This window comes from Rutidosis leptorrhynchoides, chromosome 6 (assembly GCF_046630445.1).
Source record: "Rutidosis leptorrhynchoides isolate AG116_Rl617_1_P2 chromosome 6, CSIRO_AGI_Rlap_v1, whole genome shotgun sequence".
In the NCBI taxonomy this organism is placed as follows: Eukaryota; Viridiplantae; Streptophyta; class Magnoliopsida; order Asterales; family Asteraceae; genus Rutidosis; species Rutidosis leptorrhynchoides.
Window position 1 is genome coordinate 128,799,679 of NC_092338.1, and position 19,774 is coordinate 128,819,452.

Consider the following 19,774-nt stretch of genomic DNA (forward strand, 5'->3'; position numbering starts at 1 on the left):
TTAAGGGGAGCCATTCGGGTATGCACATGCCCCAATATGTAATGTACAATTGTTGATATTTTTCAATGACTTTTGTAGTTTTGCTTACTAAAAAAGAATGTAATTCTAGTTTTTATCATCATTCTTTTATAATATACCAACATCAATGTTCTGTTTAGTTATATCTACACGGGGAAAATTCTAATATACCCCCCCACATATTATGTGTGCTTGGATACTTTGTGCGTATGTTTAAAACAAAGAGTTTCTAATTAAAAACTATAGCAACTTTCATTACCTCCCACCCTTTTTGGGGCTAAATGATGCCATTCTCTTATAAGATACATTTATCTTTACTCATGTCTATGTCTACTTGAAATGAAACCAAAAAAATTTGAATGTCATATAATTACTGAAACCTTAATGAGTGAGAAGATATGAAGCACAAAAAAATTAAACATTTAAACAATCTCTGTGCAAACATGAAGCACAAAAGATTGGTACAACAACTTTCTTCCCAGAAACCTTAATGAGTGAGAAGTAGCGGTAAAGATGAGTCCGCGACCTCAAACTTGCTTGTTGAGGAATAGAGTAGTACACTGGTCCATAGTATCATCGGGACTCGTAACTATAAACAACAAGCAACCGATCAAACAAATTATAGTGTCACTCGGGCTGGATATAGAATCTTACATCGGATCTTCCAATAAAGATTGAGACGTTTTAGCAAGCAAAAAGTAGTAAAATGTTCACTTTCAACCATACTTTCAGATACACTTTAATAAAACTAGGTGGCAATTGATACCCATTCATATATGAAAGGGCCACTGCCTTTATCTCAGCCAAGTCAAAAAAGGTATAAGGTTTTTCCTGTTCGAGCTACCCGAGAGGGCGAGTAATCCGACCCCATACTCTGACGTACGCAGCTCAGCATGATTACTCCCTGACTGTTTCCAACCCATCTCTGGTCACCACAAAATATTCGTCCTAGATAGGATTCGAACCTGAGACCACTTGCAAGGAATTCAGGGCCCCAACCACTGGGCTATCTTGTGATGATTAAGCCAAGTCAAATGCTTAAAAGGGGAATGGGTAACATGAGTTGAATTTTGACCAATATTTGTAATGCATAATAATTGTAAATGGTTTGATTCAATAGTTAAGGTTATTACTCCTCTGTAATCATAACTAACGATAAAAATATATATGAAAGAGGTTTTTGAAGGTCAAACTAACCTGTGTGACCAACAGTCCTTGCAGATTCATAGATCTCATGATCATTTCCTCCCTGACCAAAATAATTAACAATGATTATATTCAAATTCTCGGCAGCAAAAATATGAGTAGCCTATCAAAACGAATAATAAAGAAAACGCCAAAAGATGAAATAGAGCATAAAAGAGCCACCTTGTAAGTCTTATCTCCAAAAAAGTGAATCTCTTGAAATTCATCCAGGTATTTCAAGCAATAAGTTTTGTCCCACCCATGCGGGAAAGCCTATTAAATTAAATCATTTTTTCAGATAAAATAATTATTATCATTCAATATTCACAGATTAAGAGAATTCATAATCTAATGTTCTACATAGGTAAGAATACTCACATCAAAACTAATTTGGCCACCAATGGAAAACGTGAGGTTAAGGTGGGCAAATTTTTCTCGAAGGATCTCTACCATTTTTGAACGTACATTATGAACCTGAATTGCAATTCCTCAATAAGCAATTTGTAAATATAAATTTATGTTTCAAAGGGGTAACAAATTTGGTACCTTATCATACTTTTCAAACTCATCTCTTTCTTCTTGACTGCAGTTTCTCCCAATTGGTGAAACATTGATCATCCCACTTCGGAACTCGATGAAAGTTCCCCTATGAAAATGAGGGTTTATTAAGATGCTAAAAAGATGATCAATTGTTACAAGATTTTGACTTTCGACTCACCTTTTTATCGGGATATCTAAGTCAGCAAGATAATGGAGAGTAAAATTGACAAACTCCTGCATCATGTAAAGTGAGTTTGAAATGATAAGATTTCAACCTTTTTATCCTAAAACTATCGAATTATCTAATATTCATAATTAGGGTGGTAAAAAAACAGACTCCCCTTAAATAGTAAATAACACTTCATAGATCCATAAGAAAACTTTTTTACCTTGATATTTTCATCCCCTAGATGTGTCTTCAAGCTCTGAATAAAGATAAACCATAATGAGAACTAATATGTCTTATGATTCTAATGAAATTCTGAATCTTTTGCTGGGAAATATGAATAAGACGTTTAAGCTTTTTACAGTACCTGTGTTCCAACGAGCTTTCCATCCTTGTACGCCACAAGGCCATTTTCAGCAAACACATAATCATAGTCATTTATCACTGCATAAACATCAAAAAAAGATTTATGATTTCTAAATAACACATTTCACATGTGTTCTTGATGAATTCAGCAAAGAAGCAAATTTTTTTTTTTGCAGGTTTGAAGAATTACATTTAAGATTCCACAAGTTTAGATTTACGAGAAGTTCAACATAATTTTGTATTTACTGTAAAAAGGGAAAAATAAAAAGAGCACACAGCTGACCTGTTGACCCAAGCTGTTCTGATATCTTAACAAGATCAGACCCTCCAACAATGCCAACAGTAACAACCTACAAGCAGGAAGAGCCACTTAATAATGCGAAAGAGTAAAAACTAGCTGAATATCATATAAACATATAATAAACATATAATATATAAAAGGGCTCATGAATACAAAACATATTAAATTATGTACCTTCCTCAGATCCTGCATGAATTTCAACATCTTTGGTGTAACCTCCTGCAATTTCAAAGGACGAGCTGTAAATAGAGTATATATGCAAACTGGATGTAGTTCACATAAGACTTTATTTTAATGTTTCTTCCATATTCCACACGAGAACAGCAAAAATCAGTACAAAACTCCTTATGCTTAAAAGTGGCACACAGATACCTCATTCACTAGAAAAATATTGCCAATTTATCTTTAGACGTACTCGCGTACATCATAAGTCGTTTAATGATATCGACGAACTTCAAATACATGGATTTTTACACATAAACTTCAAACGCCTCTTCATTATATCCAGATTCATTTCTTTTCTTTGAATATAGGATATCGTAATTTTTTATGAGGCTAACCAATTTTTTGATTCCATTGATTCAAACGTCCAGTGCATCTTAATTGCAAAGGAAAATCTCCTTTAAGGAATATTTTTAGTTTTTCAAAGGATTCTAAAAATATTCTTCAATAGTGTTTTGATTCTATTGTTTTGAATTTGATGGGCTAAAAATTTAAAAAAATCATCCTCTCGATATTTCCCCTCGATATTTTTATTTTCAATAAAATTTGGATTTCTATTCGAATTAAAAAAAAAAGTATGTTCGTGGGGGATATACATATTTTAGCGTGTTACCACACAGATATAAACCGCTTCCTACTTACAAAAATTGCATTTCAACATCGAAATAAAACTATATTGGCAAGATTCCATCTATAGTAAGCCATGATTAATAAGATCACACTTTCTTGCTTATCTTCATTAAAATAATTGTATACAAAGGAATTATTGGACTAATACATTCACTAAATACAGTACGAGATAATAAGGCTTACCTTCCTCGCAGCGGTAAGAGTGCCATCCACATCAAACAGAGCAATTAAACCAGATCTTTGCAAAGCCATTACCTAATTCTTTCTGTCACCAAGCATTACACAAAACACAACAAAATAAATTAACAGACAAGATCTGTAAAAAGGAGTGAAATTAAAGAAAATGCAACAATCATGCATTATACCAAACAAATGAAATTCTGCCTGTGTGAAAAGTCATCATTTGTTGTACCATGCATTTATATCCACAAAATTAAATAATTCAACTGATGCAAGCAAAAATAATCCAACACGACTCTGCGTAAAATAAAACCACACGACTATGTAAAACACAAAACCACACGACTCTACGTAAAGTATAAAACCAACGCAAGCCAGCTGTCAGCATTAATGGTTTTAGTACCAGAAATGTCTAAAAAGAAGGTAACTTATCCATTAGATCTTCTATATTTATATTTGGATGGAAGAAACCATTTATGTTACACGATAGAACTAAGGAATTTCATTCGTGAGTCGATATGACCACTAGCCCATCCGTTCTGTATCTTTATTATATGATTAAATCTATAACTCACTACAGTGACAGAGGGGTCTAACAACTTCTGTAATCAATAGAGGTGCGCACACGCACGCGCACACGCACGCGCGCGCGCACACACACACACATATATCCCAAGTACTTCTTTTCAAAGGTAGAAGGTTTTCCCTGATCGGGCTACCCGGGAGGGCGAGTAATCCGACCCCATAGTCTGATGTACGCAGCCCAGCAGGATTACTCCCTGAATGTTTCCAACATATATCCCAAGTACATAATTGTAATATAAGTTTGTATAGTTCGCCTCTCCTTCATATACTTTCTAACCATCACTCCATGTGGTATTGAAATAAACAAAAAATGAATAAAATCACTAAATTACAAACTTTTATATGAAGTTTTACATTCCATTCTTAATGATGGACATCCATCTCACTTCTTCTTTTTTTTTTTTTTCTTTTCTTCAAAGGCCATCTTTTCCACTTTTACAGCTTACAATTCAATCATCTAAGTTCTACAATAAGGTAAATGTGACCGGTGATTCTAATTGGGGCCTCATTATATCCATTCATAAATCATAATCACCTACTAGACGTAGTACACAACATAAATATTGAACAGAAATATACACTACAAACATGACTAACTTATGGAAATTTGATTCTACCATTTTCATGGCGTCTCACACTTTTTTTTACCTACTTATTGGCCTAAGGTCCATTCGAAAGCAATCTCTCTCTCTATCTATAGAACATTGAGAGGGAGGACTTTCTCTACTCTTGGGGTGTTTCACTTTGGGTAGAAAAATGACTTGTCTTATTCTAGGATAGGAGAAGGATTGTCTACATCTTACATCCCACTTATGTGGGATTGGGTTTTGTTGTTGTTGTAAACGTGACAAATTCTAGGTGAAAATCAAATCTATTAAGACAATGAACAAAATCTCTATAATTAATCTTAAAATTCCGCATTACATTTTTAATGTTATACAATAAGCATCTCTCCCACTTATAACGCTCGCATTTCAATCATCTAAGTTTTCCAATGAAGCATATGAGCTGATCCAAATCATCAAACATGAGGCTTAATTTTCATAAATAATCTGATACAGCCACTGGCATTAAACCACCGGTCCGTATCCTATACAGATACACATCACAATTGACAATCAAATCGATCACCATAATGTTGATTTAATTTTACTGCCTTACGTTTCCAATTCATAACAAGCCCCAATTACCAGTTGGCATCGAGTACAGATCTAAATCACAACAAAGTCAACCACATATATGAAGAACCTATCACCCTAAAGTTCCAAATTTCACACCATTTAATCTTCTCATAATAATGCAAGAACTCTGTTTCACATATTCAGTTCATAATCCCCAATCACCCATAGGCATCTACTACAGATCTAATTCACAAATCATCTCAATCACAATTTACTAATACAGCCGTAATATTCAAAATTTCACTCCATATTTCGTATAAACTATTCATAATGCTAGAACTCTGTTTCACATATTTTAATTAATAATCCAAACGACCAATAATCATCTGATACAGATCTAAATCACAATCAGATCAATCATAAATATGAACACCATACCCCTAAAATTCAAATAATCACCTCAAATAGTCAAATTACGCTTAATCTTCATATTGCTAGAACTCTGTTTCATTTTTTTACAGTCATTAACATATACATGATGATATACATGATTACATTCAAACAGAATACATACTCTACACAGTGCACGATATATTGAAACTTGACTTATACAAATGACGAGCAAAACCCTAATTTACTGCAATTAAATGATAGAAAAGAGATGAAGTTGAAATCTTACCGAACAAATTGGAGATCAAAATAAATCTGTTAACGTTTCAGTAATTGGATTGGGAAAATGTAGGATGTTTGATATGTGTTTGTGTGAAGAATATATAGAGATAGAATAGAAAGATTGCTGTAATGAGAGTTAAAGTGTGTGCAGTAGTGATTCAGTTTTGGGATCTGCATAACACTACATGCCAGTAAATCTCGGAAAGAAAGAATATAGGGCCCACCTGCTTACTTGGAGCCAAGTTTACCCATCTCATCTCATCTCACTTGATATGATTTCTGCAACTTATTTTTTTTTTTAAAAATACTCGTAAATGTCATGTGAATGTTTTTTTTTCCTCGTATTAGTCTATAGCTGATTTGAGTTGTGAATCGTGTGTTGGTTTGGTTAAGGAAAAGGAAGTGGAGGCTCATCTAGAGTAGAGGTTGGTTCGGTTGATACAAGTTTTTCGATTGATGCATCTTCTTCTAAATGTGGTGTTTCGTTTAAGTTTGCTCGAACGGAAGACAAACTTATGAACCCTAAAGGTAAAAAAGAAGAAAAATGTCCCGGGCTCCGAATTGGAACGCTTCACAATCTTTATGAATGGAATTGAGGACGAGGACGAGGACGAGATATGTGTTCCTCAAAAAAGTAAGTGGTTTGATCGTTATGATTGGCCTCGGGATGGCCTTCGCATTTTGGGTATGTGATGGTTCGTCCCGGGCTAAGGTGTTTTTTTTGGGTGAAGGTAGTACCCAGTTAATTTTATTAAATGAATGAAAAAATAATTAGTACAAGGACAATAGCTAGACGTGTCTAGCTAGCAACGATTCAACCTAGCAACAACAACCACTAGGAAACAACCTGAGCAACAATAAAAAAAAAATAAAAAATAAAAAAAAAAAAAAAAATAAAAAAAACTCAGCAATTACGACACCTTCCATGTAGACTTCATCAGCTTCACTTGCATTGAATCCTTCCGGATCAACAAAAGCTTTAAACAAACAGTCGAGCAAATCACCTCACTTAACTGACAAAGGTTGTTGTTTAGTTTCTCTTACTTTTGTGATTCTTGCTCTTCTCGGATTGATGGCTTGTTTGTTACGTGTAGTTGTAGTTTGTTTTGTTGTTTTGTTGTTTCTTGTTATAGAGTTTTTGCGTCTTTGTTTTTAGGCTTATGTCGCCTAGTCTAGATGAATCGCTTGACAATCTTTAGGTTTGTATTAGTTAAAGCATTCTTACTTGAATTTAGTACATGATGAATAAGAATTAAAAGGGAATAGATTTTTCATGTTAACCATCAACAACCACCCATCTGGCCATCTCTCCATTCACCCCCTGTAACATACCTCTGGCCACCCTCTACCCAATCACCATCTCTGCTTAAAGAAATCGAAAAAAACGCGCTTCATTGTTTTTTAAGACATTTAGGTCATACAATATCCATCACACGACAAGATTTATCAAAGGAGTTGATTTAATCTTATATGTTTTAAGTACAGTTTAACGAGCTTCTTAAATCGACGGAAAACAGTCATATAACTTAATAATTATAATTATAAGTTTTATATGGGCTATAAATAGATCGCATGATCGAAATTGGGTGAAATATAACTTGATTTATAATGTTAACTGATGACTGATGATACACTATATACACTATATCATTAATCAATAATTCTTTGTGAAATTTGCACGGGAAAAATACATTAGTAACTACTCAAAAACAGAAAAGTTAAAAAGATGATACAACTTGAGGTTATAATCAACAAATAAAGTGACATTCTACAGAGACAGCTACAAATACTAATCAATGATCAAAAATGGTTTCAGTAACATTAATAATAGAACTGCAACGATAGACAAGTTGAGTTGAGTTGACCCTGACCTCTAATATTAGCCGCTAACTGGACCCTCTTACAAGTTAATCAGATTGAACTAAAAAATTACCTGCAGGACACAAGGTACTACAATTTGCACCCAGCCACACTCGAGCCACTTTATTTTTCATGAACGAGGGGACTGTAAATGGGATACCACATGTGCCTCGTCACGTATTCCACGGTTTCTTCCTGCATCCAACAATAAGAATAGCGATTAATGTTTCTATTATCAAAATGAAATGAGTTATAGTGTTTCCTTTGACACTGTGAAGTGTGGCCTAGAGGTGGTAATATGGGTGGGTGGATACAGCCATTCAACCCAAAACCCATTTGGAATAAAAGAAAAACAAATAAACTCGCTCATTAATGAATGGGTTTAAAATTGCGATCTCTAAATAAATATTTGAATAAAACCATTTAAGAGATTGGCTTTGAACCACCTTCAACCATTCAACCCATGACCCATTTAGGATATAAGAAACCTAAATAAACTCGCAACTTAATAAAAGGGTTTAAATTGTCATCTCTAAATGTATAGCTTACTTTTGACATGTGTGCAAGGTCCTTGGCTCCCACTTCAGCTCGTCCTTCCGCTACTTCTTCATTGACTGCTGTCCGGAGCACAGCAGCACCTACTTCAGCAGTAATATCTCGAATACTGCAATCATAGAATTAGATTACAATATACTGGAAACTGAGTATATATCTTGATATGTTTCTTTTTATTTTTTTTTCAAATGCAGTCCTTTTCTTTCCCCGGACCAATGACTCACTTGTTAAAACTGCTAACCACCCCGGACCAATCACTCAAGCATTTTATCCCAAAAGGTCATTTTAGATACTAGGCCTATATTTTATATTTTATTATTTTAAACGATCAAATAATTGAAAAAAGCTTTCTAGCAAGAAGCTCGACGAAGCCAAACAACGATTACAACAGCTGTATATATCCTGTATCGGAATCTTAAAACAAATATGAACATGCTGAAGCCTGAAGTGAATGACTTCTGGATAATTTCAACGATTTGTAGAGCTTTTTTGTTTGTAATTTTAACTCTTCATTACGCTATATACTTGCACGTCTCAAGTTTGAAGTAAAAGTTAAGAGATTGGTACCTGTCAATTGATGGATAGAATTTACCCTTCTGGATCTCTTCCTCTGTCATATATGAGGCAAGACTGAATGAATGATAAAAAAGAAACCAGTTAGTATAAGATTTAAAAAAGTATCCGGTCAATAACACAGTTATCATTATTTTTGAAGAGGATATAGGATTAAGGCTACCAAATAACTTTATACTTTTATTTTTCTTCTAATGTAGGCTATATATCTAAAAAAATACCAGTGTAGGTCATACACTTTCAAAAAGTGTTCTAATGTAGGCTATTGGTGACCGGTTACCCGCGTGTGCAGTCCCTGAATCTAATGGACGTTAACAAGAAGCATTCATAGATCGAATTGATTAGATTTTCAGGTTTCTGATTACTCCTTCAAGATTCGTGTTGCATCAGATCGTGTTAAAATTCACCTCTGAACAGCAGATCGAAAAGTCAAAGTTTATGAGATTTTGGTCAATAATTCAATTGGATCGTTTCTCGAATTTTCAGGTCTTGATTTTAGTTCACGAGTGTTAGGTGATGGAATTAGAACAATTTTCATGAAGAAATCTTATCCTATAAATGCATAAATGTTAACGTCTGTTAGCTTCATGGACTGTACATGCGGGTAACCGGTCACCAATAGCCTACATTAGAACACTTTTTGAAAATATGTGACCTACAATGGTATTTCTCGGGATATATAGTCTACATTAGAATTAGAATTAGAATAAAAATAAAAGTATAAAGCTATTTGGTAGCCTTAACCCTTAAAATAACCTAATTTCATAGCATTTTAGATATTTGATAGCTAGTCAATCACTTCCCTTAACCCATCAACTCAGGCATGCAACTAATAGCTCATATTTCTAGCCATTCTATCAAGAGGAAGTAGCATGCAGATAAATCACACAAGAATAGTTGTATATAAAACATTTAACATCTTAATCAGATTAAATATGTTTTTTCTTAGTTCATACCATTCAGATGCTGCTTGCAACATTCCATCAGAGATAATACGAGCACCAGAAAGCAAACCTCCCAAACCAATCCTGGATCCGCAAAAGAATTTTAATAAATAAATATAACATTTGAACAATCAAACAGAATACTTGGAATAAGCACATACCCGGGGAAGAGATACATATTATTCGCTTGATTTACATAGCCAACTTTCCCATTTCCTGCCAACATCAATTTATCTTTAAATAAAAAGACAAAATAACAGAACCAAAAAAAAAAAAATACAATGGTGTCAACTATAGTATAATTTGTATAAAAAAATCAAGTCAGCTAGATTGGCAATTTCAACCCATTGACTAATCGACGAGTTGGTTTAGGTTTGTTCTACCTCTAACATGTCATAGGGGTACAATAAATTAGAAATATAAATAGAGAAAAACGCTACTCATTAGTGAAATAAGAACATAATCTTCAAATATACTTGACACGCATTATTCATAAAATGAATAGAATAAAATAAAATAATAAGTGTTTGGTCAACCCAACCAGGCCGGTCCATTTAAAACTGCACAAAAAAAGTTGCGCATTTTGACCCATAACCCAACCATCCACTTTCATCTTCTAGGTTTAACTGAATAAAATGCAAGTTAAAGAAATATACCAAGATCAACATTCTGAAAAGGGCTTCCACTTCCAAAAACTATGTTTTCTCCAGCGTATTTATAAGCATCGGCAGCAGTACATTCAGCTGTTTCAGAAAATTACATTAGTCCATAGAAACTTGATAAATCCCACAAATGGAAAATTACAGGAACTTTAAAAACACAAACCATTATTTGTGGGATTTGACATTGCAAAGATAGCAGGTTTAGGGGAGTCGGAATCTCGCATGGCTTTAAGCACCTAAATGTATGACAAGCAAACGATCTGAATTTTAATGAAATAAACGCAACAAAATTGCTACAGCTAATCCTAGTGATTGTAACGAAAATATAAATACAGATTACTTCTTTTAAAAAAGCAACACTTTAACTTGGAATAATCTGGAGTAAAAAGAAAAAGAAAAAAAAAAAGTAAGCACCTGCTCATTGAAAATACTTCCAACTCCAGATAAACCAACAAGGACATGAGGCTTGACCTTTTTTACCTGCGAATCATCAAATTGTAAAATTTCAATATGCAGGAAAAGGTAGAACTGTAATAGAAATAGTTTCTGAATATTTTGAAAAGGGGAAATACCACTTCAAGGATATCAGATCCTTCTCGGAGTCCTATGCTTTCAACCTCACCGACGGCTTTCGCAAAGCGTGCAGCTGATGGGTCAACACCACTTCTCTGTTTTGTGATCAAACCCTGAAAACAAAACTAGAACTTATCAGATGGGTTAATTGTAATTTGGTAAATAATCCATTATCTGTCCAAACCGCTCATTATAGCAGACTCTAGTGTGCTTTTTATTCTTTTGACAATTTTGCCAGAAGAACGATTATTTTGCAGCAAAAAGTCAAAAAGTCAAATAGAGTGGTTCAAACTCCAATCATTCTATTAAAAGATAATGGACCACAAACTTAATACATGTAAAAAGCTGAATATTTAGATGCCTACGTTTTTATCGATTAAGTAAAACTGGGGGTTCGCTGCTGTTCCTGTCATTCTGGAAACAGCCTGATAGGCCATATTAAGAACACCGAGCCCTGCACTGAAAAAACAATATAAAGAATAAGAGGTTCGGTGGGCCCTATATTCCACAAATAGTTTTTATTGAAAAAGAATACTAGCACAATTGAGTTATGGAATACCTTCCAGCACCAACAACAACAATCTTCTGGTTTACAAAGTCTGACAATGGTCGACCTTGTGCTCTAACAGTTCCAAGTAGTCCAGCCAATGCAACACCAGCAGTACCCTATAATCATAATAAGATTGATATTAGCATGGATTTATGTTTAAATATTTAAAAAACAAAATGAAGGTGAACATTATAGACAGGCACCTGTATGTCATCATTGAACATGCAGTACTTCTTTCGGTATCTTTGAAGAGTTTCAAATGCCCACTTGAATTGAAAATCTTCAAACTGATAAAACATGGCCATCAATAATATGTTCATACAAAAAAATACAACGTTTAAACTCATGAAAGAATTAAACCTGGATAATAGCTTTTGGCCAACGTGCATGAAGTGCTTCCATCAATTCGTCAACTACTGATATATATTCTTCTCCTTCCAACCTTCGTTCTCGTAATCCTAAATCTGTCAAAGTTGATAGCATGAAAGGAGATTATTGTGCAACCTAAGAAATGCGAACTATTCAACAGAGTAAAAGTAAGATGATTTCAGCCAATTAAGATGTGCGGTTCAGTAGGATTATTATGTATGGAATATTTTCATATTGCATGTTTGGCTACTTACAGAGACGATCTTCAAGTAGATTTTCGTTGTTGGTTCCAACATCAAGCATGATAGGAAGGACCTGTAAGCATTGTGTTATACTGATGATTTATAAAATATATATCTATAATAGTAATATTGACCCAACTTTTGGATTAAGAAATAAGTGTTTTAAGAGTTTCTATGCATTAGCTAAATTTAAAATTAGAACTTTCAACTTGTTTGACCCATTGAGTTTTTGCTACATTTTTTATTTGACCCGTTTAAGATTAGTAGTATACAGCGAACATCAGCCTACTCGAAAGTATATTGATAAAAATGTAAACATTTAAGCTAGTGGTATAAAACAATATCAGAAACATACCCTTTGTGGATTAATACCAGCAGCAGCAACATACATATCAAGTTTCCCAATAGGAATTCCAATACCCTGAACTCCTAGATCGCCTAACCCAAGTATACGACTGCCATCTGTAAGCACTATCATGTCTACCTGAATAATTTGTTTACAACTATACTTGGTCAACTAAATTACAATAAAATATTCAACCACCTTCAAATGTACAGACTCAAATTCATTCCAGAAATTCACGAATCGTGTATATATATTTGGGGTGGCATAATGAGCAAAGTTTGCCCAAATTCATTTAATATGAAATTTTTTCTAGTAACTTTTAAAGATCTTTCTGTAACTACATTTGCCCAATTATAATATGATATAGGAAGTTTTAGGGATTCAAAAAAATTTTGAGTGACTTTCAACCAGTTTGACCTATTCAGCCCGTTTCTCAATAGGCTAATTATACCAGATTGACCCATTAGAGATCAATCATAACCCCATATATGAAGATAACTGGAAGTAAAATTGTACCTCAGGAGCTGGCCAGTTATAGACTATGGACATCATCTCTCCTTTATCTTTCGCACTGAAATACATTCCACGTGGCCGTCTAAACAATCCCGAATAGTTTTGGCATACCAAACCTACTGTAGGAGTGTATATTATCGGAGCAAAAAGTTTAATATTATCAATCAGTACCTACAAAACAACACCTAATTAATCATATAGTATGGTGTATAATCATTATACATTATCAATCAGTACCTACAAAACAACACCTAATTAATCATATAGTATGGTGTACAATTAATCATTATACATTACATGTATAATCATTCGTATAATATGGTGTCTATTAATGAACATACTTTGTAATATAAAGTCTCGTTTCTGTCATGTAGTCTATTCAAGATTCTCCATTTCGCCAATGCTACGCTATCATCTGGTTGACCGGCTGTATTCTTTTCCAACGATCGATATGAATCCACTACCAATAGACACTAAGACATTAGACTTGTGTTCCAAGCACAATATGATCATGATTACTACGACTAATTATTGACTAAGTATGCAATTTCATAGTTAATAAATAGAACAAAAACATAATTTTAAGAGACGCATAACTCACTGAATCTCTCATATTGATGCTCAAATGATATCACACGAGGTGGGAGGAGACCGCGAAGCCCGAGTCGATCTCTTTCTGTCAATGGAAACCCAGTATCCTGTTTTTGGATGTTCCATAAACAATACGAGTAGTTAATAAGTGTAACAGAAACAATTACATTAAGCTAACCATTTACTAGTATTTAACCATAAACAGATGAAAAATGTAAAAAAAAGACTTTTGAATCCACATTATCTACCACAAGCACCAAATTTAACATCAATTCACATTTTTCCTTTTTCCTTTATAAAGATAGATAAGATTGTCTAAAAAAGAGAGACCATATGTCATAGCTCATATTTTAATCAGAATGAGCAAGTAGCATAGCACCTTTATGTGGTCCGTGGTCAAAATATATAAATTATTTCAAAGTCAAACAAAATATATTAATATTAAAAGACTTTGACAATAACATCATAAATTTTTACATTCACAATTCACATTCACATCACAATATAATATAATATATCAATCAAATTAACGATATGATAGTAGTATAGTACCACGTTCATAAAATGCAAACCTAAACCTAGGTAATTAAAATTGAAACTAATATTATTACATTAATCACAATTATACGTATATCAAATTAACAAATTACCTTATTAAACCATGGATCATGAAGAATATCAGCTCCACGCTTATGAACGATACAAGGACTAGGAATCACCGTCGATGACGCCGCAATTGAAAACCGCCGTGACTGACGTAGGTTTCCGGCCACCGTAGCAGATCGAGCCACCGTCCTTCTCAACATGTTATCAAACAATGAATTCCAATAAATAATGCTAATCGTCACTAATTTGATTTATCAAGCTATTTGTTTAAATATATAGTAGATACATGAAACTATATATAGATATTATTATGCGTATATATATACACGTATAATAATGGATATAATACGTATATATGTATGGATATAGGTTGATATTCTCAGTATCGTCTTGCAGTTAAATGAAGCCTGTTGAACAGAAGACTGGCCAAGATGTACGGGCAGGGAGAATAGGGGATAAAGTGAAAGAATTGATTCCGGGCAGGAGATGTACGGTTGAGCTGAGGTGACCGGAAGGGTATTTTCGGGATTTTAGTTGATGGAAAAGGTCGTTTCGAAATGAGGTTCACATGTTTTTGGCTGATTTGGGGGGGACGTATGTTTAGGGTTCGCCGCGTTTTCGACAAAACTTCCTTTATCCGTACATGACTTCTATTATTAGATTGTTTAAATTTTCTAATTATTTATTACTCTTATATTTATATTTATATTTATATTTATATTTATATTTATATTTATACGATATAGGATTTTTGTAACGATTTGTTTAATAACTTTACAAATATAAGTAGATTTGTTAGCTTTATTACCTCAAGACCATCCGCAACAGAAGTAAATTTTGCACTTTATAAAGTAACAAACGATTTTTGGATTGTGACTTGACAATGTTAAAATTTTAAGGTAAATAGTGGTTGTGTCAAATTTAAGTGTGGTAAAAAATAGTTAAATTAATAATATATATATACAAGTGTGTCAAATTGTGATTGGATATCAAAAATTATAATGCCTTCATATATTGCGTGACATGTCTGAATGACCCTCGATGTCGTCCAATTCTAACGCCTCACTAGGGGCTTCACAAGGCGCCTTCATATTTCTATTTCTTTTTTATATTGTGTAAAACATTGACGGTAACATCGTGTTGCAATTAGTCTTATGGTGTTAGTTATAACTTCATTCATCTCATTTTATTGTATTGTAATCCGTAATAAAATATATCGCATTTAATTTAATATATATATATATATATATATATATATATATATATATATATATATATATATATATATATATATATATATATATATATATATATATATATATTCATGAGAAGTTATTTTTTTATTTTTGGCGAAAACATAAATTTAAATTAAAGGTAACATTGCACCAATAACACTAAAAGTAAACCGATAAAAACCTAAGAATGACATTAAAACACCAATCAATGCACATCTATTGAACAAACCAAACTTGTGAGCCACATCATACAAAATTCCTTATCACCGATAACCACCATGCAACCCACCTCCCAAGTACTTCGAAGGCCCCAAAACAAGTAAGAAAAGTGTTGAAGCCAAACCGGTTATATCCACCACAACCCGCCACAAAACTCAACAAGTGATCACTCAATAACATCCATAACCCCAAACCACCATCAGATACGTATAAAAGTCGAGAGCAGAAAGATCATGGGATAATAACCGGGAAAAAACCGCGGGAAAAGTAACAAATATTTAGATGTTCGAACATCCTTGCACCATGACCAACCCGCTGACAGATCTGATCAAAGTATCACGAGAGAAGGTCTGGAGGAAAGTAGCGTCGAGGGTGGCAACATAGGCACCATGAGAAAAAACGTCGGAGCATGACCACGGGAGAAAAGGTATGACGAGAGGTGACAAGGAATACAAGTCCATTAGACGTGCAAGTACTAAAAACCATTCGGACTACCACCCACACTGACCCAACTCGTACAACATTGAACCCTTAAGCCCATTGACCGGTGGACAAGATCTCGCCAGTCGAAGGCCGTCATCACATTACTCCAACAAAACCTTAGCGGAAAAACGAGAAAGACTACCGTGAGTACGAGAGAGAAACGGAAACACTCCAAGCCCAAAACCGTTGCATCGAGAATACATAAAATTAAGTATATGTATTCGATGCCTGAATGCAATAATGACGACCGGAGGAGAGCCCGGAACCCAAAGCTCAACAAAACCAGAGAGAATGAAATAAAAAAATAGAAGAAAACAAATGAGGTGAACCGGAGGAAATCCGACCCACTAGCTTAACTCCGATGCCCGAAAAAAGAAAGCAAAGTTGGGCGGGAAAACCAAGTTGAAAAGATGTGGAACATGTGAGAGAGAAAAAAGATATCTTATATTCAAGACAAGTTTGATTGGATTTTTTTAATGAAATAAGTGATTAAAAGTAATAAATAAGAGTAAATTAGAAAGTTATATGATTTTTAATTATTTTACGCAAAGATAATTTTATGGGACAAACAAAATAGTATCATAGAACAGTAAAAGTATGATAAATAGAGTATATTCTACATTGTACAAATAGATACTATTGTCCATATATAGTCGACCGTATAAATTGCTCATTCTATTTGCGGGGATGATTGGGAATAAACTAATGAATTTAAACTGCTCATATCACATTGGTAGTAGCGTAAAGTTCGTAAGACGGTGCAAGCATAACATAAAAGTTTTTTACTTTCAGGTTTCTCTATTTTATTCATAGATATCTATAAAGATAGAGATAGATCTATTGCGTGAGAAACCCGGCTATATGTTGCCCATTGTTATTGTTTTTTTAAAAAAAATGTTTAATTTAAGTTTGGTTGTATGATGTTAATATTGCTCTTCTATTGAAGGAAAATTTGATTGAAAATGTATACTCTCTCTTTTCTAACTGTTATTGTCACATAACAAAAAATACAAAGTTTAATAAATCACAGTCATTACACTTTATTATTCGTAAGATGATACTTTTACTTTTACATTTTTACCTACATTTTTATGTTGCAATTTTTACACTTGAGGAAGGCAATATAATGAACCTTTTTTAAAATGCAAGTATTTAGAATTATTGGCTGGGGAATAAGCTATCCACTCGATCATTTTTCACGCACACGCGTTTTCGGACAAAAATATGAACCTTTCTCTTGATAGTTGATTTAAGGTGATTTTGGTAAGAATGAAGATATGGACGGGATGAAGTTGGGTGAGAAGATAGAAGAACTTTGATCCGGTAAAAAAAGAACAGGATGTGCCGCCTATATTTTTAAGCACCGCTTCCTAATTAAAGCTGGAGACAAAGTGTCAGATACAGGCGCCACTTGGACAGAAAGCGCCGCGTAGAATTCTTGACAGAACTTGAGGAGGTCAGATACAAGCGTTGTGTGATGCCCCGTACAAAATTAACGTGTACGGATCATCAACAACAGGATCATTACAAGGTCAAACACTATATGCTGTTTTAAAATAAGTTTGCATTCATAAGAAAAGGTGACGTCATAACCAACGTCAAATGTTTTACAAACGAAAAGTAGGCTTCTACGAATAGAAGCAATTAACATAAGTACGAGACCCGTAGGTCATTACAAATTCATTGTTTCAAAAGTAACATAGTTTGTTTATGCAAGGTAAACGTTTCATGCAGAGACATCTCTAACAAAAGCAGCGGGAGTCTACACAGCAAGACAACTACAGCGGAAGCATCAAACCTCTAAGCACCTGAGAAAATATGCTTAAAAATGTCAACACGAATGTTGGTGAGCTATAGTTTAAGTATAACGGTAATGTAAGGTAGGCCACGAGATTTCAGTGTTTCAAAACAGTATGAAAAGTATATGTTCAACCGTGGGGCACTTGGTAACTAACTTAACGTAATATCACCCCCTAAAAGTACACTTGGCGAGTGCATAAGTTTACGAAGTATTAAACACCCGTTAAATGCTAGCGCTACTAGCCCGAGTGGGGATGTCAAACCCTATGGATCCATATCTAAGATTCGCGTTCACCGGTTCAAAGTCCAATGACTAAACGTTACCGAGCTAAGGGAAAAGTTTATGCCGTTGTATAACCCACACATATATAAAGTTTAAGTACTCGTGCCTAGTATGTAAAACGTAAAACATGCATGTATTCTCAGTTCCCAAAATAGTTAAAGTAAAAAGGGATGCTATAACTCACACTGAAAAGTAGTAAAGTCAGTACGAGATATGTAAGCAAGTAGTTGGTCCGAAAGGTCCTCAACCTAAGTCAAAAGTTATTAAGTCAGTGAATCGTTCCCAAAGGTTTAAAATTATGTAAATTAGGTCTTAAGTATCATCATCATCATCATCAACAACAGTAAAAAGGGTAAAGTAATTTTCAATCAAGAATAGAGATCGAAACAAAGGCTGACTTCGTTCAGCTGCTACGACCTCTATACAAATCAAAAAGACGCGTAGTCAGTGGCTATGGATCCGTATGTGAGTCCTCCAACCACTGACCAATTTTCAGAACCAAACTCGTCTTCGTTTGACCGTGGAGACGGTTTAAGTGCGAGTAGGTCAGAAATTTCAGCATAACGTTACAAAGGTGTAGTGACTTTCGGAAGGCTATAAATCCTAAACCGTAAATCGGATTAAGACGAGTCCTAAACGAAAAGTCATATACTCGAACCGAAAATTCTGGAAATTAACTTTTCCAGTAGCCCAGGTTATGATCAGATCCCAAAAACAGTAAGAAAAGTGTTCCAGTGGGTTCTTGGTGCTTGATGCTCATCACGGTTCTCATCCTTGATGCTTATAGCTTCAAGTGTACAACTCGTTGATGTGTTTGCATCATCTTATCCAAGTTTTGACCATCATGACACTAGTGTATGTCTAAGATACGTAGCACAACTCATTTAAGGGTTGCAAGTAGGTTGATGAACCAAAGTTACATCAAGATCTTAGATCCGACACATACATGAGTTCTAGTAGTAATATTAAACTATAAACTTGAAAGTAAACTAAATAAACAAGATCTTAAGTTTTTAGAACTTAGATCTTAGTTAGATCTTGAGGATCCTAGACTAGAAAGTCTAGATCTAGTGTTCTTAAGTTAAATCCTAAGTTATAGAACTTGGATCTTCACTTTAATAAAACCATAAGTTATGAAACTTAGATTTTAATCTTGTATAATGTATTTTAGCTCATAAGCTTTTGTTTACAACAAAATTGAAAGACCATAAGCTATAGAAACTTAGATCCAACATAAGTGTATGAAGTTATAATTAGAAAGTTAAACTTCCATGTTCTTGAACTTACAAAGTTTATACTTTAGTTTCAAGAAAAATGAGATCAAGTTTAACTAGTAATACTTGACCAAAATAACATCACAAATTTAAATAAATAAAATGAAGAA

General features: G+C 34.0%; 2 protein-coding genes across 2 annotated transcripts; both read right to left on the reverse strand.

Annotated features, from left to right (window-relative positions):
* Positions 1 to 268: 268 nt before the first annotated feature.
* LOC139852007 (phosphomannomutase-like) lies at positions 269 to 6,318 on the reverse strand. The gene is made up of 12 exons (XM_071841224.1): positions 5,994 to 6,318; positions 3,612 to 3,693; positions 2,751 to 2,795; positions 2,559 to 2,625; positions 2,277 to 2,353; positions 2,133 to 2,168; positions 1,922 to 1,977; positions 1,750 to 1,849; positions 1,582 to 1,677; positions 1,387 to 1,476; positions 1,216 to 1,267; positions 269 to 607 (listed from the first exon to the last, which is right to left on the reverse strand). Exons 2-12 carry the CDS (start codon positions 3,678 to 3,680, stop codon positions 546 to 548), a joined length of 750 nt encoding a protein of 249 aa, XP_071697325.1. The 5' UTR covers positions 3,681 to 3,693; positions 5,994 to 6,318; the 3' UTR covers positions 269 to 545.
* A 1,287-nt stretch (positions 6,319 to 7,605) lies between these two features.
* Positions 7,606 to 14,969, reverse strand: LOC139851358 (NAD-dependent malic enzyme 59 kDa isoform, mitochondrial-like). The gene is made up of 19 exons (XM_071840383.1): positions 14,415 to 14,969; positions 13,775 to 13,871; positions 13,515 to 13,633; positions 13,177 to 13,344; positions 12,670 to 12,798; positions 12,327 to 12,387; positions 12,064 to 12,167; positions 11,907 to 11,990; positions 11,713 to 11,819; positions 11,519 to 11,612; positions 11,153 to 11,266; positions 10,995 to 11,060; positions 10,744 to 10,816; positions 10,575 to 10,661; positions 10,080 to 10,134; positions 9,931 to 10,002; positions 8,969 to 9,031; positions 8,396 to 8,510; positions 7,606 to 8,041 (listed from the first exon to the last, which is right to left on the reverse strand). Exons 1-19 carry the CDS (start codon positions 14,568 to 14,570, stop codon positions 7,970 to 7,972), a joined length of 1,836 nt encoding a protein of 611 aa, XP_071696484.1. The 5' UTR covers positions 14,571 to 14,969; the 3' UTR covers positions 7,606 to 7,969.
* Positions 14,970 to 19,774: the final 4,805 nt, after the last annotated feature.

Bases quoted from the DNA above. Each gene is read 5' to 3' on its own strand.
- LOC139852007 (XM_071841224.1), bottom strand. From the start codon at position 3,680: ATGGCTTTGCAAAGATCTGGTTTAATTGCTCTGTTTGATGTGGATGGC. The intron at 2,796-3,611 runs GTAAGCCTTATT...TTGAAATTGCAG, and splicing joins CTCTTACCGCTGCGAGGAAG to GAGGTTACACCAAAGATGTT. The intron at 1,850-1,921 runs GTGAGTCGAAAG...TCATTTTCATAG, and splicing joins TTAGATATCCCGATAAAAAG to GGGAACTTTCATCGAGTTCC.
- LOC139851358 (XM_071840383.1), bottom strand. From the start codon at position 14,570: ATGTTGAGAAGGACGGTGGCTCGATCTGCTACGGTGGCCGGAAACCTA. The intron at 11,820-11,906 runs GTGCCTGTCTAT...TTATGATTATAG, and splicing joins TGTTCAATGATGACATACAG to GGTACTGCTGGTGTTGCATT. The intron at 11,613-11,712 runs GTATTCCATAAC...TTGTTTTTTCAG, and splicing joins GTTGTTGTTGGTGCTGGAAG to TGCAGGGCTCGGTGTTCTTA.